Here is a 20399-nt window from a genome sequence, read left to right on the forward strand (position 1 = left end):
ACACACACACACACACACCCCCACACACACACACACACACACACACACACACACACACACACACACACACACACACACACACACACACACACACACACACACACACACACACACACACACACACACACACACACACACACACACACACACACACACACACACACACACACACACACACACACACACACACACACACACAGCAAGCATATCCCTATCGGTCTCTGCAACGTCGTCACATTCCTCCCATAGGGGGGCGAGTAACTGAGACGGTGATATGGAAGAAGAGAGGAAGAGGAGGGGGAACAGCATAGTGGGCACCCATGTTAGAGATAGTGGGAATATAAACAGGGGGAATGACTGAAGGAGAAAGAAAGCAAATACAAAAACAAACAAATGCAATCTGAAGTTTTGCAAAAAACTGAAGAATCAAAGAAATAGGCCATCCTTATTTCCAACACTTTAATAACAAACCTTGTTAGAGGAAGACGCTGCCTCCTGGTAATCACTGACTGCTAGCGTGACTGATGGTGTCACACACACCTCACCTTGACTACACACAAACACACAGCAAAGCATGCACACTAATAAACATCCCAGCTGAACATTGCTCAGTATCTGGCTCCCGCGTTGTTTGTTTTGGGGATATTTATTACGTTTGTTTTGATGTAAGATGTTTTTGTAAGACACTTGAGAATGTTTTTTAATCTTAACTTTGAAATGTCTTTTTTTGCCTCATGTTTTTATTTTTTACAGTTTTATCACAGAACAAATATTAATAGAGTTATAAAAGCAAAGACTTCACTTAACCAAACTGAAGCAAAGCTGTGCTAAAACACCACTCCAGTGAAATAACATCCGGCCTCTTTCCTACGTCTAGATATGATACCCAGAGCCTGCAGAAGAAGCAGATTGATTAATTATAGATGTATATAAACAAGTGGGAATTGCTGCACTTTTCTAACGTCAATGCAAAATTTAAGATGCCTTAAAAGCTAAATCTTTTTGATGTTCTCATTACCCTGATGAAGACTTTTTTTTTAAAAAGCTACTAAATATAGAATTACTCTGAAGGCCACATTGAAGATTTGAGGTATTTAGTTGAAACATGACTGATCTGAATGTGTTGTACATTCAATCAGCATACTGTACATATAACTAAAAGCCAAGGAACTTCCTGTACTAACTGTCATGTACTCTCACAGTGATCATAGGTAGTCGTGCGGGGAGGAAAGAAATAAAAGATCTGTGCAGCAAATTAAAATTGACTTTTTATGAGGTGGTGTCGACACCTTCTACATAAAAGTCTGACACAGACAGCACCTCTGCATGTTGGAGTGCAATCTCGCCACTTCTTCTTTCCGTGGCGCTGAAATGTGATCTTCACCTGGAACATGTCCTCAAGGAGGGAAACAAGCCCTGCGCTGATCACGGCACAGTCTAATAAACCTGTATTACACGGCTCCTCCAATATATCCATCTTCACCAGGGAGGCAGAGGTGTTAATGTATTCCTGTGCAGCATTCCCTCATGTGCAGCTAACCCCCGCTGAGCAGGGCGAGCTTCATCAGGGCCATAATGGCTGATTTGATTTAAAGAGATCCAATTACCCTCAACAATAGAGTGATTTGATTGTTTACTGATGGAGAAGGGAGAGTGTTATTGAAGTAAAATTGGAGGTAATTGTCTGAGGGAGATGTGGGGCAAGATGAAATGGCTTTCGGAGGATAAAGGTATCGGGGTTTGGGTCCCTGAAGTCGTCTTCTGTACTCTTATGGTACCAAAAGCTTCTGGCTGATCTGTTTTTATGAAGCCTTTCTGGGTTATATGGGTGTGATTAAGGCTGGATCAAAGCCATGTTATTGTACAGTGGAACGTACCACAGTAATAATAGGGTAGTTTCAAAGGGAAATAATCTTTGATTTCTATGAAAGAAACTGAGAATGCTGTTTTCAAGGACTAATCTGATTTATACTCTCAGGTGAAGCCAGGTGGAGGTATTGAGTGTATCTCTTAAAAGGTGAAGCACTCAAAATAATGAAACCCCAATGTGTTAGGTCGACATCAGCGACATTTTTACTATAACACAATTAGGAGGTGCCATACTGTAGCTACGGTTAAAATATTCAGCGACAAAAGGAGAATTTCAATGCCTTTCTTATTTCCCGGGAGTGATTTATTAAGTAGTTCATCACATTGTCGAGAGGGGGCGCCAGATTCAAAGCAACAAAGATGTTGGTTTATGATTTGCGGTTAAATTGCTTTATTGAAAACATAAAAGTTATGAGCTTTGGATGTCAGCCCGTGAGAGCTCAAACTGTACACCAGAATTATAGCAACACACAAACACTGGAGATGCTCTCAAACATCAAAATGGTCAGTTAGGGGAAGGGAGGAGCATTTGATTGGCACTCATTTGACTTTTCCCCCATTTATGTAATCCAAATCATGAAAAAATACAGTATACAGTATTTTAATGAGTTCTGGCTCAGTTGGAATGCAGCCAAAAAGAAGTATCACACACACACACACACACACACACACACACACACACACACACACACACACACACACACACACACACACACACACACACACACACACACACACACACACACACACACACACACACACACACACACACTGCAGGAATCAATTATCAACAACCTGTCATCCTCATCATGTCATAAAATATATGAATGACCTCCATAGTCTGCATAGTGAGGAGTTCCTTTTTAATTTATGTATAGATAAATAAATAAATGTTTAAATGAATAATAAACTAAAAGAAATGCAGAGGAGAGTACTAACAGATGAAACACAGCAGGTTTAAGCAGGTCAGAAATCAAGGTAAATTGGAAAGCGGCATGGCGTCGCTTCCTTCCCTGTCGTAAAATATTCTGCCTTCTTGTGTTTGCTGCTTTTCACACCAGTTATATCTCGCCCTCTGTGTCTCTTTGATGTTTGTGGGTGACAGGTTTACAGCCTGAACTGCAGAGGAGGGAGAGATACAGAAAGGCAGGGATTTCTTTCCCCTCTGCGAGTAACTTGTGGCTTCATTAAAGACTGACACTAAGAAGAAGCCTGCTTGGTGAGACCTATACTGTAGATGCACACACTGTCAAAGGGTGGTTGCATTTCGATGGTTGGTTAAAGCTACACAGCACAACTTCACTATGATGATTAGTGAGTGGATGCATTTTGTTGAATAAAATCACACGGGCACACTTTTGAATATGATAAAGTCCTTTGAAATAGAAAACTGAGAAAAACTTGATGTGTCTTTGCCAGAGAATAAATCGGATCCTCAAGGGACAGCTGTTAGACCCAAAAAAAAAAATCATCGCCGCATGACAGCCCTCTCTTCCTCCCCTATATTTATTTTTCTTTTTTCAATATTTCTATTCCTCTGTCTGTCATGCTCCCAGTCTGGCACAGTGGAGCAGAGGACGGAGAATGCCAGAGACAAAGTGTGCCGATAAAAGACATACCAGACGCTCGCTCACAAGAGAGTCATTCTGAAGGCGACACAGATATTTCATAAACTACCAATGCAACAGGGGCAGAGAAGTGTGTGTCAACTTAGTGAGTCAGTGGCCACTCTTATCCTTTGGCTTGTTAGTCTTCCAAAGTTGGCTAAGCTCGCCAAGGTGCAATCTTGGTGCGGGTCACAAAAACAAAACATATGTGAGACGTGGAATGTCTTTTTTTGCCCCTGTGCTTGATCAACCATTCAACAGCCCAGCTATGCGTGTTACAGCTGTCACACAACACACACTTAATTTAAATCATGCAATTAGTGACATCCTTGACGCACACTAGTTCAGTTTCCACAGTAACACTCCCTAGCACTGATGTCATCAATGCAAGACACAAAGAGGGAATCTGCGAGAGCGGGAAGGATGGGCGTTATGAGCTCATGTCTGAAACAGCATGGAGAGGGGGGGGGGGGGGGGGGGGGGATGAACTGATGAAGAGGATGATAAAGGAGGAAGGAAAAGAAAGGAAGAAGCTAAATGAGATGGAGATAATACTCATGTTGAAGACAAGAAGGTGGGAACAACATTGTGAAGTGAAACTGAGGGCAGGGGGGTGGGAATGGACGTTGCAGCCAATAAGCGGTGTGGTGACAAGAGAAGAAGGCAAATCAAATGTAAAAGGTAAAGCCTTTGTTCTCAACCTGGGGTCCAGACATGAGGGGTTTGCAAGATAAATGCTGGGGGTCGCCATTATTTAGATGTGGGAATGTTTTATTTTTTTTACATTACATTACATCTTCCACACCAGCGATATCAACCACCTTAGAATCCTTTTTTAATTCAGTGTCTGTGTGATCATTAAGGTGTGTCTTAGTGAGTTTTTGATGGGTTTGCTAGAGGGTAAGAGGGGTGGAAAAAGTCACGGAAAGGCAACAAAATGCCTGGAGAACATTTGACAAGGCTTAGGTGCTCGTTTTTCAAAGTAAAGACAATGAAATAAAACTGTCATCAAAAAGAAGGCATTTTTTGTATTTACTAATCAGCGCAGTCCGGATAATCAGTCAAAATCAGCAGCAGGGGGAGGCGTGCAGAAACAGCTGATTGCGTTTGAATCTCTCGCTCGTTGACTGTCCCTACGATGTTGAAAGGGGGAGGCTTATTTTCAAAATAATACTCCTTATTTTAGTGCTCACCAGTACTACAACAGTCAAACAATTACTATGTATAGGTTATTCTCTGCATTCAGGAAAAGCACAGTCATCCGAAGGTGTTTTTATTTGCTGTGATGCAAACAGAACCGATGAGATTCTACATCTACTCAAACTCTGCCGTGCACCCAAACATGAAAGGTGGTGTGAAGCCAAAGGAAACCATTTTGAGCTTTGTTTCATGTTAGTAGCCAGCAAATCTGGTATTTTTCTGGTACATCTCTTATTCAGTACAATCCCCAGTATACTGTAAGATTAATATCTATTTTGTGCATTCTTCACCTTTCATTAAACAGTAAGCTTTGTTCGGATGTGTTTGCGACCACAGCATGTGTTTATTGGGACCTTTAGTAGTGAATGGCTGCAGTCTTTGGCATTCCAGTGCTGTTCCCAATTCATGTGTGTCAAATTACCATCTGTAAGTAAATAGGGAAGAATTGCGCTGACAGACTGTGTAGCAGTGAATGGGACTCGTTTATTGCTACACAGGCGTACAGTGCATTATGCAAATCAAAAACTATGAAGGGGGTGAAATCAGGAGAGAGACAAAAACGGTGACAGATGAGAAGAATCATTCTCAGCGACATCAATATGCCACTAAATCACATTAAAGAGGAATTGGAATATAAGCATACACATGTGGCGACATCTTTATTTCTCATCTTCAAACCCATTCAGTCTCTCTGCTCTTCTTCATCATATGTGCCTCTCTTGCTTATTCCCTCCTGTTTTCCAGTCTAACAGTGCTTTCCAGAGGATTTGACACACTGAGGTTATTGTGTGCGAAAGATAATTCTCATCTCCACTCACTCTGCTGAGCTCAAATGCAAACTACTATTCCCCCACGATGCCGCCAAACACACCGGCACTAACAGCTTCTGACACACTATCGCACAAGTTTTAAGAGACAAGGATTTAGCCAGTCATTTTCAGAAAGGTGATTTACGCGAAATTAGCCATGCAAAACGATATTATAATAGGGTGGAGCTTTGATCTGACAAAGACACACAAACCGCTCTGTGAAATTGCTTTGTCACTTGGTGTTGAACTGTTGTTTTGCAGAATAAAAAGGTGTTTTGCTCTGAGGTTGGAGTCACTGTGGTGAATAAAGCTTGTGAACACGGGCCAAATGGAGCTTGTCTCTTAGGAACCCCTGGCCTCTATCTCTTTACTGTCGACATGTATCAAATCAAACCTTGCCAAGAGCAAAGGCTCGACCCTAACTGATCTCTCTCACCCCCCCCCTCCCCCTCTCCATTTTCATCTCTGAGACTTTCTGTGTTTCTCTGACTTTGTGTTTCATTAACTGTTGCTTTCTGCCTCATTAACCAACAACATATAGGAACAGATACAATATCCCAGCTGATTATGAAAGTAAACAGAATATATTGAACTAATATTGATACATTTTACTTGATTTCATAATAAATTATATCTAGCTTAACAGAGACATGTTACCAATTTATATTGAATGAATGGATGCATGAGAAGACAATCCCACTGAGAATAAAAAGCCCACTCTGCAGCTCCTGAATGTATCTCATTAGTTAAGCTTTTTGCTCCCAAGTCAGCGTCCTCTTGCCTCTCCATTGACACCCTTGATGGCGTCCCTGTTGAGTTTGTCGATACCTAGAAATATCTGGGCTTTTGGTTGGACAGAAATCTAAACTTTAAACACCAAATTGAAGTTCTAACTAAGAAATGTAAATTCACTCTTGGCTTCCTTTACAGACTTAAACGTTGTTTTTCAACTTATTCCTGTCCCAGCTTGACTACGGGCATACAATCTATAGAATTGCCTGTCCCACTGTTTTGGCCAAACTCTCCCATGCTGCACTGCGATATATATCAAATGCACCCTATAGGACTCATCACTGCACACTGTATAGCCTAACTGGATGGTCCTCACTTAGCATGCGTAGGATGCAGCATTGGTTTTTATTAATGTATGAAGCCATTTTAGATAAGCTTCCACTCTACATATGTGCCATATTTGCTCCAGTTTGTGACTCTTACGTCTCACAACCTCAGAACCAGTGCCTGGATACGGTTCCAGGTACCTGCTGTGCGGACTGAGGCTGGAGAAAGGAGTCTTTGTTATTATGGTCCTTGGTCTTGGAATGACCTTCAATCAAGCCTCAGACTGATGGCACTTGTCCCTATATCCTGTTTTAAATTGAAGTTGTCTGAGGTCCTTACCACCAGCTGCTCTACCAGTAATAAGTAGTGTACCTTACTTACTGTCCCAAATGTGCACAATGTAGTGACTCGTCTTTTCGTTTACTTAGTTGTGTTCTCTGTATTTTATATGTCTGTGTTATGTGTAAGAATGTGTGACGTTGATGCCTTCATGTCCAGGTCAGCATTGTAAATGAGATGTTTGTCTCAATGTTTTCACCTGATTAAATAAAAAAAATAAAAAAATTGTGTTTACTGTAAAATCAAAATAATGCTGTTTTTTTATTGGCCAAAAAGACGAAGAGACAACTCAACAGTGTCTGATGAAACTGAATATCCAGAAATGTTAAGAAAAGCTGGATGACAAACAAGATGTTTGGATGTAATGTGTATGGAATATTGTCTGCTGGACATAAGAACATGATAAAGGCCAGTTTAGGAGTTTTTCAAACACTTCATACTCAAATGGCTTAAGAGGTTTTCTGGTTTTTGAAGAAAACTGACCCAAGAAATTCCTGTGTCCCAACTACCTATTGGCTTTATAAGTCAGTTAATAATAATGTTAACTTCAAGACTGTCAAATCCACAATAATCTCTCTCAAGATCTCAGATTTGTTGTCCAGGTGTATCTGATTTTCATCAAATCTGCCAACAAAGCACAGATGATGCCAGCCAAAACTATACATGGGAATGATTGTCCATAATCTCTTTTTGTTTTTTCTCTTTCATCAGCCTATCTTTATCTGATTGTCTGTCTCTGAGACCTCTGGGAAATAACACTGGGAGAGATTATCACACGCAGGATTTAAACCATGTTATTCTGATGCGGAATAACTCAATCGGTATTCGAATGAAAATGCCAAACAAATTTGAATTTATTTTTTCTGTGAATGTACAAGTAATTACATTATTCAATTAGCCTGTGTGTTTTGCATGCCATCTTCTCTACGACGCACAAATTCATTACATTTTCTGCCTCTCTTTTGTATTAATCTCCTCTTTATTTGTCTCTTCTCTAGCTAATGGCTTTAAAATACGAAATAATTAATAACATATTAGCTCTAATATTTTAATCAAATATGGGAACAATTGAATGATTTCCACGGCAAAAATGATTAAATTCAAATGAAAAATAATATATTTTCAGTTTGAGCAAGTGATTCAGTAAGACTTTAAAAAAGCCACCTCAAAGAGGAAGTTGCTGTAGGAATATAATACTGTATTATAGTTTTAATTAAAAAGAAATACTTTTAAATAAACCCAGATATCTGTAAGTTTGCATTTAACGGAATGGCAATCCTAGAGATGACATGTGAAGGTCCTTTTCAACCTTTTAAACAAATGATGCACCTGTAAGGATTTCTCCACCTCCTTTGATATTCAACTGACTTGCCGACACATCTGCAGGTGCATTGTAGAACAAAACAAACAAACAAACAAACAAACAAACATAAGCAAAGACCCTTCAGATCAGACTGATAAGTGTCTTTTTGTGAAGGCTTCATTATCCTGTAATCTACTGCTGTGTGCCTGAGAGACCTTCACATTATGGGCGTGTTGAGCTTTGCCGGCGGCATTCCCTGTCGTTCTTACAGCAGACAAAAACCCAGAGAGGCTCCACAAGGGTATCAGGGTTGCTATAGAAACCACTGAGCCCACCAGGAAAACGAGATAATCGGAGATACCAGCGACGGAGAGAGGTGATGTCACATGTGCACATACTGTACGTGAACACACACACACATTTTTAGACAAAGAAAGGAACACAATACAAAAGTTTCCTAATGTGGGAGGTTGAGATCTCTGATGCTATCAGTCAGCCTGAATGAGGCTGACTCTTGACTACAGCTTGCTTTTTACAGCCCAAAGCAAGCTGCTGATTTGATCATATCTATTGCTTTCAGTGTCTCTCACATTCTCTTCACACATTTCCTCTAAGCACACATATTGATATTTCTGTTATCCCCTAACTTACCCCCTGATGTCTTTACTTATTAGCTTCTACAACAAACACAACTTGGTCTTCTTTAAGATGAGTTTTCTCAAAAAGAAACTACACAGCCATCCTATTTCCAAGATGATGTGAATGCTGACAGCTGCAGGTTAATTTTAGACACCATGAGCACATGTACAGCCTCGTTAAAAATTACAGCTCATTATATAGAGCTGATCCTAGTCAGGTGAGTCATCATGCTTTATTACAATGAGGTGACTACAGGCTGACATTAGTATTGAATCATGACTAATTGGTGGAACTAGCTACAGGGTTCACCCTTGTGTTACATCACTGTAACGCAAGCTTGACATGCATACTCTAAATGAGAACAATGTGACAGAAAGAGAAGCAGTAAAAAGGCTACGAGAGAATGAAATTAGAGAGTATATGTGAGAAACAGTGCAGGTTCATATTCATGATAGTGAAAAGATCAAAAATGCCAGTGAGGTGACAACAGGCTGATATCATCTGTGTGGAAGTGCTTCCACTGCTCACCTATCAGCTCCTTGTTCCTGATGTCCAGGGCCATGTTTCTGAGAGCGGTGGCCACGGCACACACCACCTTGTCGTTGTCTATCCTCAGCAGCTCCACCAGGATGGGGAGGCCTTTGTCCTTGCGCACAGCAGCCCGGATGTACACTGACCACTGAGGGGGGGGGGGGGGAAATCAGTGGAAAGATGGTTAAATGCATGAAAAGTAGCCTGGCAAGAGTAAAATCTGAAATAAAATAGTGTCCACACACCGCTTGGTAAAGACAAGAGAGGGAAAGGCATCAAACAATATTCAAACCATCATCCTTACTTGCTTATGACACTTGTCGGATTCCCCTTGTTAGGAACTCACTGAGTCCATGCCTGTGCCCTGTGTGTCTGTTTATTTTCTATCCAGACATTTTCATTCTTTAACTGTCTTATTTTCATTATGCTGACTATTTTCTTTCATCCTGACAGACCAGCAGATTGTGTATCAAGTGGTCGCCGTAGAGAGAAAGGGGAAAAGAGACGGATGAAGCACAATGGGCGAGGTCGAGTGGGAGATGTTATATTCAGGGTCATTATAAGAGAGGCTGAGGCATTACACAGGCTAGTAAGTGATATACTGGAAGAGGGAGAATTGCGTGAACTAGAGAGAAGAGATCTGAGCTATGAGACCACTCTATCCTCCCTCAATTACCATCAAGGTACGTTTCAATTGAGTACTCGTACCTTAAAGGCTCAAGTGCTGTGCCTTGTGGGTCAACTGTGGAGGAAAGGGGATGTGCTAAGTTTGGATAGACCTGGATATCTATCTATATAATCTACCTAAATAATAATGCGTTTTACTGTAGTGTCTATTTTGGTCTCTTTATTGAATTTCTCTTTGGTGAGAATAAAGTCCATCTATCTATCAATCTAGAGTAGTGACGTGTAAAGCTTACAGATTCAGGGTGTGTTTAGGGTTAAACAATGTTCAAACAATTTCTTATCGCTTTAAATGGGCAAACTAATCATTTTAGAAAAAAATACCTTTGAGGAAAATAATCACAATCTATTAGCCAAAAGCTCAGTAAAAAGAGATAAGTAAGCCCTCAAAGTCACCATATACTCCAACACACACACACACACACACACACACACACACACACACACACACACACACACACACACACACACACACACACACACACACACACACACACACACACACACACACACACACACACACACACACACACACACACACACACACACACACACACACACACATTCTTTGTCGATTCCACTACCGATGGAAACACTCACACAATCAAATACAGACAGTTCCCACACACATTAACAGCACCACAGAGACATCCCACAGTGTGCTTCCACAGTCAAAGTTATCACGTACAGCAACACAACCACAACCTTTTGATCCAATAAACACGTCCATCAACATTCCCACACAGCCTATTTACAACCAACAATGTCTGATGCACTTTCCCAAGGTCATGCCAAGATGAAGCCATGACACTTTCTGCTTTTTACCCTATATACACCTCCCTCAAGGCAAGAGCTAGCAATACTCTCCAATATGACCGCCTGACTCATTCATTATTACCATCTCGCTGTTTCCATCACTCAGCTGCTGTTGAACCCTGGCTCTACTCCCCTGTGTGTTCAGGCTTTGAGCCTTTACATTATTACAGCAATTGCATTGCTGCTGAACGATATGATATACTATGGAACACATAAAATCATGGGTTTGTGCTTGAAATATTTCAAAGTCAGCTGGATGGTGGAGTGAACAAATAGAACATTATTCTGTTTGATTCGGTCATTGAGCTGTTTTTCTTCTGCATGCGGCATACTGCGACTGAATCAGCCTCCGAATATGAATTAAAACTCAAATGAACCGAATGATCAGGGTTGAAAATGTTTGTGTCTGCACACACACTCAATCTGCCTAATTGTCACCATGATTTGTTCACCAGATATTTATCTGCATAAAAAACCCACATACTGTACACGCCTCTTTCCTATACACATGCGCTGGTTCCACAGATATTTCACACATTCATAACAGTGTGGTTTGATTACCTGTTCGAAGGACCTCATGTTGAATCATATTTCCTATGATTTCACCACTAGTATCCAACGATGTGTGAAAGACAGAAAGGTTGGGACATTTTGTAATAATCCTTTACCTTCCAGCTGCCTGCGGCCAGGTTCTGCAGAGCGCCGGCTGCTCCCTCCAGGGTGTCGGGGTTTGAGCATTCAGACAGCAGGGTGAGGTAGGGCTTGACGATGGTGGGGTGCCACAGCATCTGAACTCCTTTGGGGGGCTCCGCTGTGTCCGGAAAGGGGCCCACGCCATCCCACTGGGAAAGAGCACACAGAATGAGCGGGTTTTAGTGTTTTAAAGCTAACCTCTATCAATGGAACATTATTTCCAGCAATGGCAATTTAAAGCGTTTCAACTCTGACCACAGCAAGCAGAAGCTGGGATTCCAGACCAATGCAGCAGCATTCACAAAAGAAAGATAGTTGTGGATGAGTATTCTCATGTGTCTAAGTGCATGCATTACTACATCTCCACTCAGTACACCCTGACCTCTTCAAAAGTCAAAGAGACACTGAGTAAATCGCTCCCTGTTGCCCTGCTATTTAGAAGAGAAAGGAGATGAAGAAAGAGGTGGGAAAGGGCAAACAGTAGAAGGAGATGCATGTGAAAACAGAAAATATATGAGAATGATTCACTCCAACATTCGCTTTGAGAAATCAACGTAAAGCTCCCACTCCCCTCTTCCCCTTTACATCCATCCTCCTCCTCTCCACTAGAATGGAGTCCCTTGATGTTTGATCCTCTTTGTTGAGTGACATGCCCACACCTCTCAGCTAACTCTCCTTCTCTCTCCTCTTTTATTTCTATTTCTCTCCGCTCTTTTCTCTCCAGCTTGTCATTAATATCTTGTCCCCCTTTTCTCCAACTCTCCATTGAATTCTTTCTTGCTTGCCTCGCTCACTCCCTAATTTCTTATTCTATTTCCATCCTTCTCTCTCCAGCTCTCAGTTTTTCCTCTCCCTATCGACCTTCTCTGTTTCGCTCTGCTGCCTCCCCCCCGCCCCCGTCTCAAGGTAAACTATGCTAGTGTGTGTCTTCGGAGAGGTGTTGTGGAGTGTGTGAGGCCGTGTGTGCGTGTGTGTACATGTTTTCATCTATACATAGATTCTCTGATCGTACAATCAAAGGCATATTTTAAGTTGAAGTGTGTAGAGGCACTATAATAAGAGATATCAACTCGTTCACATTGGAGTACTCTCTGTTGCCTGGAGACATCCTACACACCAAATAGGAATGTATAATGTTAAATTGCGTATCTACAATTCTCTAAAGATTAAACATAGCAAACTTTTTTAAATGTATTTTTTCATTAGTGTGGGCAGAACTCAAATCAGATAAAAAGGCAAATTCCATACCGTCTTTCTAAATAGAATATATATAGAATATTCCGGATAGTCAAAATGTGTGTGTGTGTGTGTTCCAGTATCCATTAGGAGTGTTTAGGTGCAGTTCAGGCTCCCATGCTGCTCTTGGCTTTGGTATCTGAACCTCTAATAAATTATTAAGTAGGCTACATTAGCGTATAACTGCCAGAGTCTCTTTCTCTCTTTCAGTCCCTCTATCCATCTCTCGTTGCGTCATCCTTTACGAGCACACATCGTACCACAAGTCTTTCTCTCTGTATAGTCTCTTGGCTCCTACCCTTTTCTTACTGGCATGGTGCTCTTTCTGTATTACTGTCTATTCCTAAATGGATGCAAAAATGAATGTATAAACCGTACATGCAAACACAGACAAAGAGTTCTATCATCTGACCTGATTAAGCTCTGAATTGGCCGTTATTTTGAGTAAAGCTGGAGCTCAGGTGGGATTCAGGTTTGGTTATTTTTTAAACGTTATTTATAAATAATGAATCTCTTCCTGTCTCTTCTCTCTCCGTCTGTCTGTGTACATGGTGTGTGTCCATGTGTGTCATGTGCTTTAAAGGGGACCTATATGCACAATCCACTTATTCTTGTCTTTTATACATAACCATGTGTCCCCTCTGTTTAAAGAGATTCTGAACGTTTATATACTTTTTGTTCTGATCCATTTATATAAAAACCTGTCTGAAAATCAGCTGATCAGATTTTGGCCACTTCGTGATGTCACAACCAGGGCTGCACACAACTGGTGCGCATGCGCAAAAAAAGAGCACCGGATCATTTCAAAAAAGGCGCATTTGCGCACCAACATTGAGAGAGAGAGAGAGAAAAGAGAGAGAGATAGAAAAGAGAGAAGAGAGAAAAGAGAGAGAGAAAGATATTTGCGAGTTGCATAAAGAACTGGTAAGATAGCAGGGTTTCCCACATAGACTTTACTTGGCCGGGCCGACCAGGTAGGCTATATTAACGGCCACCAAAGTATAATTCGCGAGCCATTTAGGTTGATTTTTTTATCCGTCCGCAAGCACGACGGCATCTGCGATCCCTCGCTCTACCCCTCGTTATCGCGTGAAGTGTCTGCTTTATAATAATAATAATAATAATAATAATAGATTTAATTTGTTAGCGCTTTTACAGGTGCTCAAAGACGCTTTACAGATAATAGTGAAGAGAAAAGAAAAGAGAAGAAAGGAACAACAAATAAATATATAGTTAAAGTTAAAGTCAAATAATACAAAAACAATCACACATGAAAAGTCAGATTGAAGAGGTGAGTTTTTGTGAGTTTTTTGAAGGTGGTGAGGTCGGTGCAGTCTCTGATGGGTTGTGGGAGTGATTTCCAGAGGGAGGGGGCAGCGACGGAGAAGTCTCTGTCCCCCCAGGTCCGGTGATCGGTGCGGGTGGGGATGGATAGGAGATTGGCTTCTGATGAGCGGAGACAGCGGGAAGGGGTGTGGTGGTGCAGCAGGTCTGTGAGGTAGAGGGGGGCCTGGTTGTTGAGGGCTTTGTAAGTAATGAGGAGGACTTTGAAGTGGATTCTTTGACGGACGGGGAGCCAGTGGAGGTTCTGGAGGATGGGAGTGATGTGGTCTTGGGAGCGGGTGTGGGTGAGGAGGCGGGCAGCCGAGTTCTGGATATGTTGGAGTTTATTGAGGAAGTTGGATGGTATGCCATAGAGGCATAGATTTATGCGCTCTGCACAGTAACCCCACTGCGAGGCTCCAGCGAACAGTTCATGAGCGTGCTCACTACCCCCCCCCCCGTTCATAAAGTCAAGAAACCCTCAAAAGGTACGGTTTATTTCATTTTAAGGATGCACACGCACCAAGCAACATCGCCAGGTGTTCCTTTGAGAACCAGGGCAAAAAAGTTATGTGCACCCCTGGTCATAACGATGTTTTTGCTCGTGTAACCATTAGCCAATCACCAACCAAGGTAACCCCCCCCCCCCCTTATCACCCGAATCTCCTCCTAGAGCACCATTGTGTTATTTTTAACCAAATATCTCTCAGAGGGGCGTGGGGAGGGGCTCCTTATTTTCATCTAAAGTAACAGACAGAGAATCAGCACTTTTGAAACAGGGCTGAAACAGAGGGGATTATGGGTAATGCTGCAATGATGTGTTTGGTATTTGGAGCCAAACGCTTCAGAGTCATGTTTTTTATCTGAGACCTATAATATATTGATGAAAAACAGCATAATAGGGGACCTTTAAGAAGATACCAAAAAGCCCATTGGGAAGAGGGAAAAAGACACAGCGTCTCAAATATCAGTCCGTTGGGTCTTAATGACTCGACTACACTCTGTATTTTTGTCTTGGTTTCTGGACGGTGGATAATGCGCACTCACAGTCTAGTCTAAGAAGTCTGCAGGGGATTGATTGCAGGAGAAAACCTGAGGTCTGCTCCCTGGAGAGAGAAGTCCAACTTTATATCAAAAATAAAAGACTTGAAAGCAAGGAAGAGGGAAGGTAAAAATAAACTGAGATTGAAGAAGCTTTTTATGAAAAAAATATAGTTAAAAAGTTTCAAATACATTTTAAACTACAGTACAAAGATTGGCATACAAGCCAAAGCTTTTCAACTCAGCTTGCAAACAAGTGAGTGATTTTCATCTTTGTTTCCATCATTTAGACATGTCCCTGTTGAAGGCACTGCTTCCTCCACTCTAACGTTCCTGGCGTTCCTGATTCATCATGAAAGTGGTCTTCTTTTTGCACCCATGTGTATAAATACAGATGGGGGGACAAATGAAAGTAAAAACCAGGATAAACAAGTGGAGACACATAATGAATGCAGATGCTTCCATACAATGCACAAGGGGCTCCCTGAATACTTTTAGTACAAAATGTATTTGAATACTTGCTATAGGCTTTGCAATAACATCATCCCAACGCAATTCACCGCCTATGGGATCATTGGGATAGATTCTCCACCACCATCATCAAAACACCAAAGGAGAAGAGTACTGTGACCCCAGTAGAGTACTACACACCTCTGGAATCTGTGCCAAGAAACCTCAAGGCTTTTTGAGTCGTCCAACACCAAAACCTTTTGCCTTTATTGGAATTATTGAAGGTGCATATATTTTATTCTTAGTGTCGATGACATCCATTTAGATATCCATTGTTTTATTATGTCCTTACCTGATCAGATCCCTTCTTTTTCTTCTTCTTCTTGCCCCAGCAGCCAGAGCTCTCTCCGTCGCGGCCGTTGGCGTCACAGAGCAGGCCGTCCAGCTCCTCCAGCCCCACCTGCTGGCCGTGAGACGTCTCCGCAGCCAGACGGTACGACAGGTTCCTCAGGATGCACACACAGTTCTCCACAGTCTGGAGATAAAGAGGGTCAGGAGAGATGAAGCAAGGTAGGAGGGGGAGGAGGAAAAGGAAATGAAAATTAAATAGAAATACATTTTGGGTTTGAGATTTGTGTTTGATGCCATTTAATGAAACATCTCGCTTGAAAGTCAAAGCGTGCTGATAAAAAAAACGCCCACTCTCACACTCTTATTTGATTGGCCTTCCACCCCCACCCACTAGCCAGACAGATGGAGCAAGTGAGAGACGGAAAAGAAAAAGAGCCATTGTGTTACGGGAAATGTGCTTCTGTGTTTTGTTAGCTTTGACTTTGAAATGAGATTATATGAAACTCAGGTAAATGAGGAAAAATAACAAGACCAATATATTGTCACGCCCCGTTAAACAGTAAGTTTAGTTGCGAACCCACCAGGATGTGTGCACATGACAAAAAAAAATCCTTACAGTGTATGGTGTCTAGGCTTAAGTGTGTACTTCCACAGAGTGTGTGTGCTGCCTTGCGTGTGTTTAGTGTCACTGACAAAAGGGGAGTCACAGAGTCAACAGAGTGGAAATTAACAAAGACAAATCATCAATCTTCTCTTTGTCTGACCGTCGCTACACACAAAAACAACTAAGGAGTATAATTGAACAGCCTCAAGAGACGCACCAAACAAAACAATGTCTCACTCCAGTGAGCTGCAGTCATGTCTGAAATACTATTCACATGCTATTATAGAAGGGTGTACTGTAGGAGAAGTAATATCATCTATTTACAATTTACTTTGACATTTCATGTTTCGATTTGGTATTTCACATTTATTCGCTACGCTCTGCTCTTTCACCTTACGTGGTTTAGAGGCTAAAAAGACTGTTGATTGTTTTTTTTAAAAGAATATGTGGCATTTATTTTCTGTCAGTGGTTGAGGTCAGTTACCGAACATCAGCCAGAAAATAGAAATTCCACTGCCATTGATTGCGTAAGAATCTACAATATTAAACTCATAAAAGACCAAATGTATTTCTGTTTAAGAAAGGATTTGTCCTTCTGACCTTGTGCTTCCTTCCCCACTGAGCTTTTATAATGTCTGTGTCCATAACATGCATCTGGGGCACTTAACGACATACATTAATGGTCTTGCAGCATACTTCTTCCTGCAGTAGTAAAAGACATCTAATGTTAAAAATCAACATCATATAATCTATAATATGTCAGCATTATATTGGTTTTGTAAGTAGATTGATGTGCTTAGTACAATAGGTCCATCGTTTTAAATGACTGTATCTGTTAAGTTAATTGTCTCTTAGCTGTGTGTCAGTACATACTGTGAAACCAATTTAAGTCTTTCACACATCTGTGTAATTCCTTAAAGCATAATAGTAGTAATCTGTGGATTGTGTGTAATGGCACAATCGACCATAAAACATAATTGTCACATTACATGTAGTGCATATTCCTCTGATCTTCCACATTTATGTCTGGATCTGTGAACATGAAAGGCAAAGAGGAAAGAGCCGAGACCGTCTCAATGATCAAAATGTGAAACGTGGAGAATGCTGAGAGTGCTGCTGAAGGGATTTTATGTGAAAGCACAAACTGAGACCAAACTGATTATATAGTAATATGGGCACATAAACTGGCAGACAATCAGGTATAATGTAACTTGTAAGCCAAACTTGCATTAACAACCTCATCTGGTGCTTTTCAGCAATATCTGCTTCGACCAATGTCAGAAATAAAAAATGTTTTTGTAATTGCACAAAGTAAAGGTAAAGTGGAGCTGGTGGTTATCAATCATATGCCTTTGACTTCTAAGGCTCTATTTGTCTGTTAATTAAAGGGGGACCTATCATGCAAAATGCACTTCTGTACGTCTTTTATACATCAATATGTGTCCCCGGTGTTCCAGGGAACTCACCAAGTGTCAGAAAACACAACCCTCTCTATTTTCCTCCATACCCAAATCTCTAAAAACGGGGGCTGCAACGGATTTGATACAGACTAATACAGATTTGAAATATCTCTGACGTCAGAAACGAGGAGCTCCGCCTATATGGTCAACTCTCCACCTATCAGGAGGAGACAGCCACGGCCATTGCCGTTCGAAAGCGCTGGAGATGCGGTAGTACATATGCCAGGCCTGTAGGTGGTGCTGTAGTCTGCCACAAAAGCAGCAAAGAAGACTTCTCACAGATTCAGCCCTTGCAAAAACAGGGCTAAAAAAAGAGTAAATAGAGCAAAATGAGGCATCGCTAAAATGAATGATCTGTTTGGTGTTTTTTTTTAAAACTTCGCAAACTTGTTTTATATAGGTATGGCCCTACAATATATTATTCAAATAAAGCATGATAGGTTTACTTTAAAGCCAGTACAAAATGAACACACAGCTAATGTGCAGAACGGTTTCAGCAGTGACCACATACTGGTTCACCTGCCAATCAGTCTTTGTTACCGTGGCGACAGCAGTACTCTTATGGTGACTGCATTCAGATGGTGAAGAGGGGCTGGCAGTTAAGCAGTGATTAAGGATGGTCATTTAAAGAGGCTGTGAGACGGGGAGACCTTGAGGAGTCAGCCATCCATAACACTGTGTACATAGTATTGACTGGCCCGCACACTACGTCACCAACACACACATATACACTCCACGCCTACATCCTCACAAGGAAAATCACAACGGCAACATAAACCCGCTCAACTTTGCATACATGTTGATGAAGTAGAGTTGAAAAATAAAACTCCTCTCCCTTGGGGCTGCTGCCAATGAAAGGAAGTGCAGTCATGGTTGTTCTCACCTACTGTGAGCAAGATAAATGTGTGTCTACAAGTGAGAGAAGGGAACAATGTTCTCTCTTGCAGCAAAACCTCAGGATTTATGTGGAAATACACATTTACTCTAGAACCGTTTTTTATTACAGTGCAGAATGGGTCGAGGTGGAACGACAGATAAGAGAATGGATGAATTTATGCAGTCACTGTCAAGTACGTCATAAAAACACAAGCCAAATGTCCAGGAACACACACACACACACACACACACACACACACACACACACACACACACACACACACACACACACACACACACACACACACACACACACACACACACACACACACACACACACACACACACACACACACACACACACACACACACACACACACACACACACACACACACACACACACACACACACACACACACACACACACACACACACACACACACACACACACACACACACACACACACACACACACACACACACACACACACACACACACACACACACCTTGCTGTCGATCTCGCTGCTGCCCAGAGACGTCTGGATGACGTAGAGCAGAGCATCTGTCAGCCCGTCACACTCCCTCATCCTTCGTCTCGCCTCTTCACCTGCGGAGCTTACATTCCTGCAACACACACACACAGAAACACTGGTCAGAATATGTGTGTATGTGTTTGCCAAACAGAAAGAGTAAAAACAAATGGGCAAAGCTAAGAGAGTTGGTGAGGAGTTAAGATAAGACAGGAAGACAGATGAACGAAAGAAAGAAAGCTGGAAACGAGAAGTGTAGAAAGACAAAGGCAGACAAAGAGAGAGCAAACCGGGGAACACTGGCAGCTCTCCCTAAACTAAACAATTGAAACTGGAACATTGCAATTCGGGATACATCTCAATCTATGCCCCTGAAGGCTCGCTTCAATTTAAAGCACTTGACTAGAGTCCAAAGAAAAAGCCGCTTTAGTCAGACGGCTGGATCCTGAACTTCCCAGCCGACACAAACACCAACGCTGCTTTGATCATTTTCACAATATTGTACCGTATATTATTAGGACACTTGCCAGTATAATGCACTTTTAATGCAGAATTGTAATTGAACTGAAGGGTGGCGCTGGGTTTTGTTTGGGTTTCAACGTGGAGCTGAGGCTCACTCAGTCCAAGACATTGACTAATTTTCCTGTATCAATATAATAAATATGAAACCGAGGTGTGTTGCACGAGAGACTCAATATTGGATTTAATTTCCTCAACAAAATAAAAAATAGACACAGCTATTTGTATGTAACTTCAAAAATAACATGATTTATTATCCGTTGACCATAGCATAAGAATGCTTACACTGCAGTGACTGAATCTACAGGGTTTAATTATACATCTGTATGACTAATGTAAATTCATTAGGAATTACTTACACATTAACATATACTAAAACTAGTTACGACGGTCGATACTATAAAATATGCATGTATAAAAAGGAAATACATTTTCAACCTGAATACATGCGTGTAAAG

General features: G+C 41.5%; 1 protein-coding gene across 3 annotated transcripts in view; it reads right to left on the reverse strand.

Annotated features, from left to right (window-relative positions):
- ctnnd2a (catenin (cadherin-associated protein), delta 2a) overlaps nt 1–20399 on the reverse strand; it is a 224573-nt gene that overhangs the window by 23993 nt on the left and 180181 nt on the right. For all 3 annotated transcript variants that reach the window (XM_079661477.1, XM_079661478.1, XM_079661476.1), the window contains exons 16-19: nt 19399–19516; nt 15952–16134; nt 11525–11698; nt 9354–9504 (exon numbers count right to left, since the gene is read on the reverse strand). In XM_079661477.1, coding sequence (XP_079517603.1) covers nt 9354–9504; nt 11525–11698; nt 15952–16134; nt 19399–19516 — 626 coding nt within the window. The remainder of the gene's footprint in view (nt 1–9353; nt 9505–11524; nt 11699–15951; nt 16135–19398; nt 19517–20399) is intronic.

This window comes from Notothenia rossii, assembly GCF_949606895.1.
Source record: "Notothenia rossii genome assembly, chromosome: 12".
Classification (NCBI taxonomy): domain Eukaryota; kingdom Metazoa; phylum Chordata; class Actinopteri; order Perciformes; family Nototheniidae; genus Notothenia; species Notothenia rossii.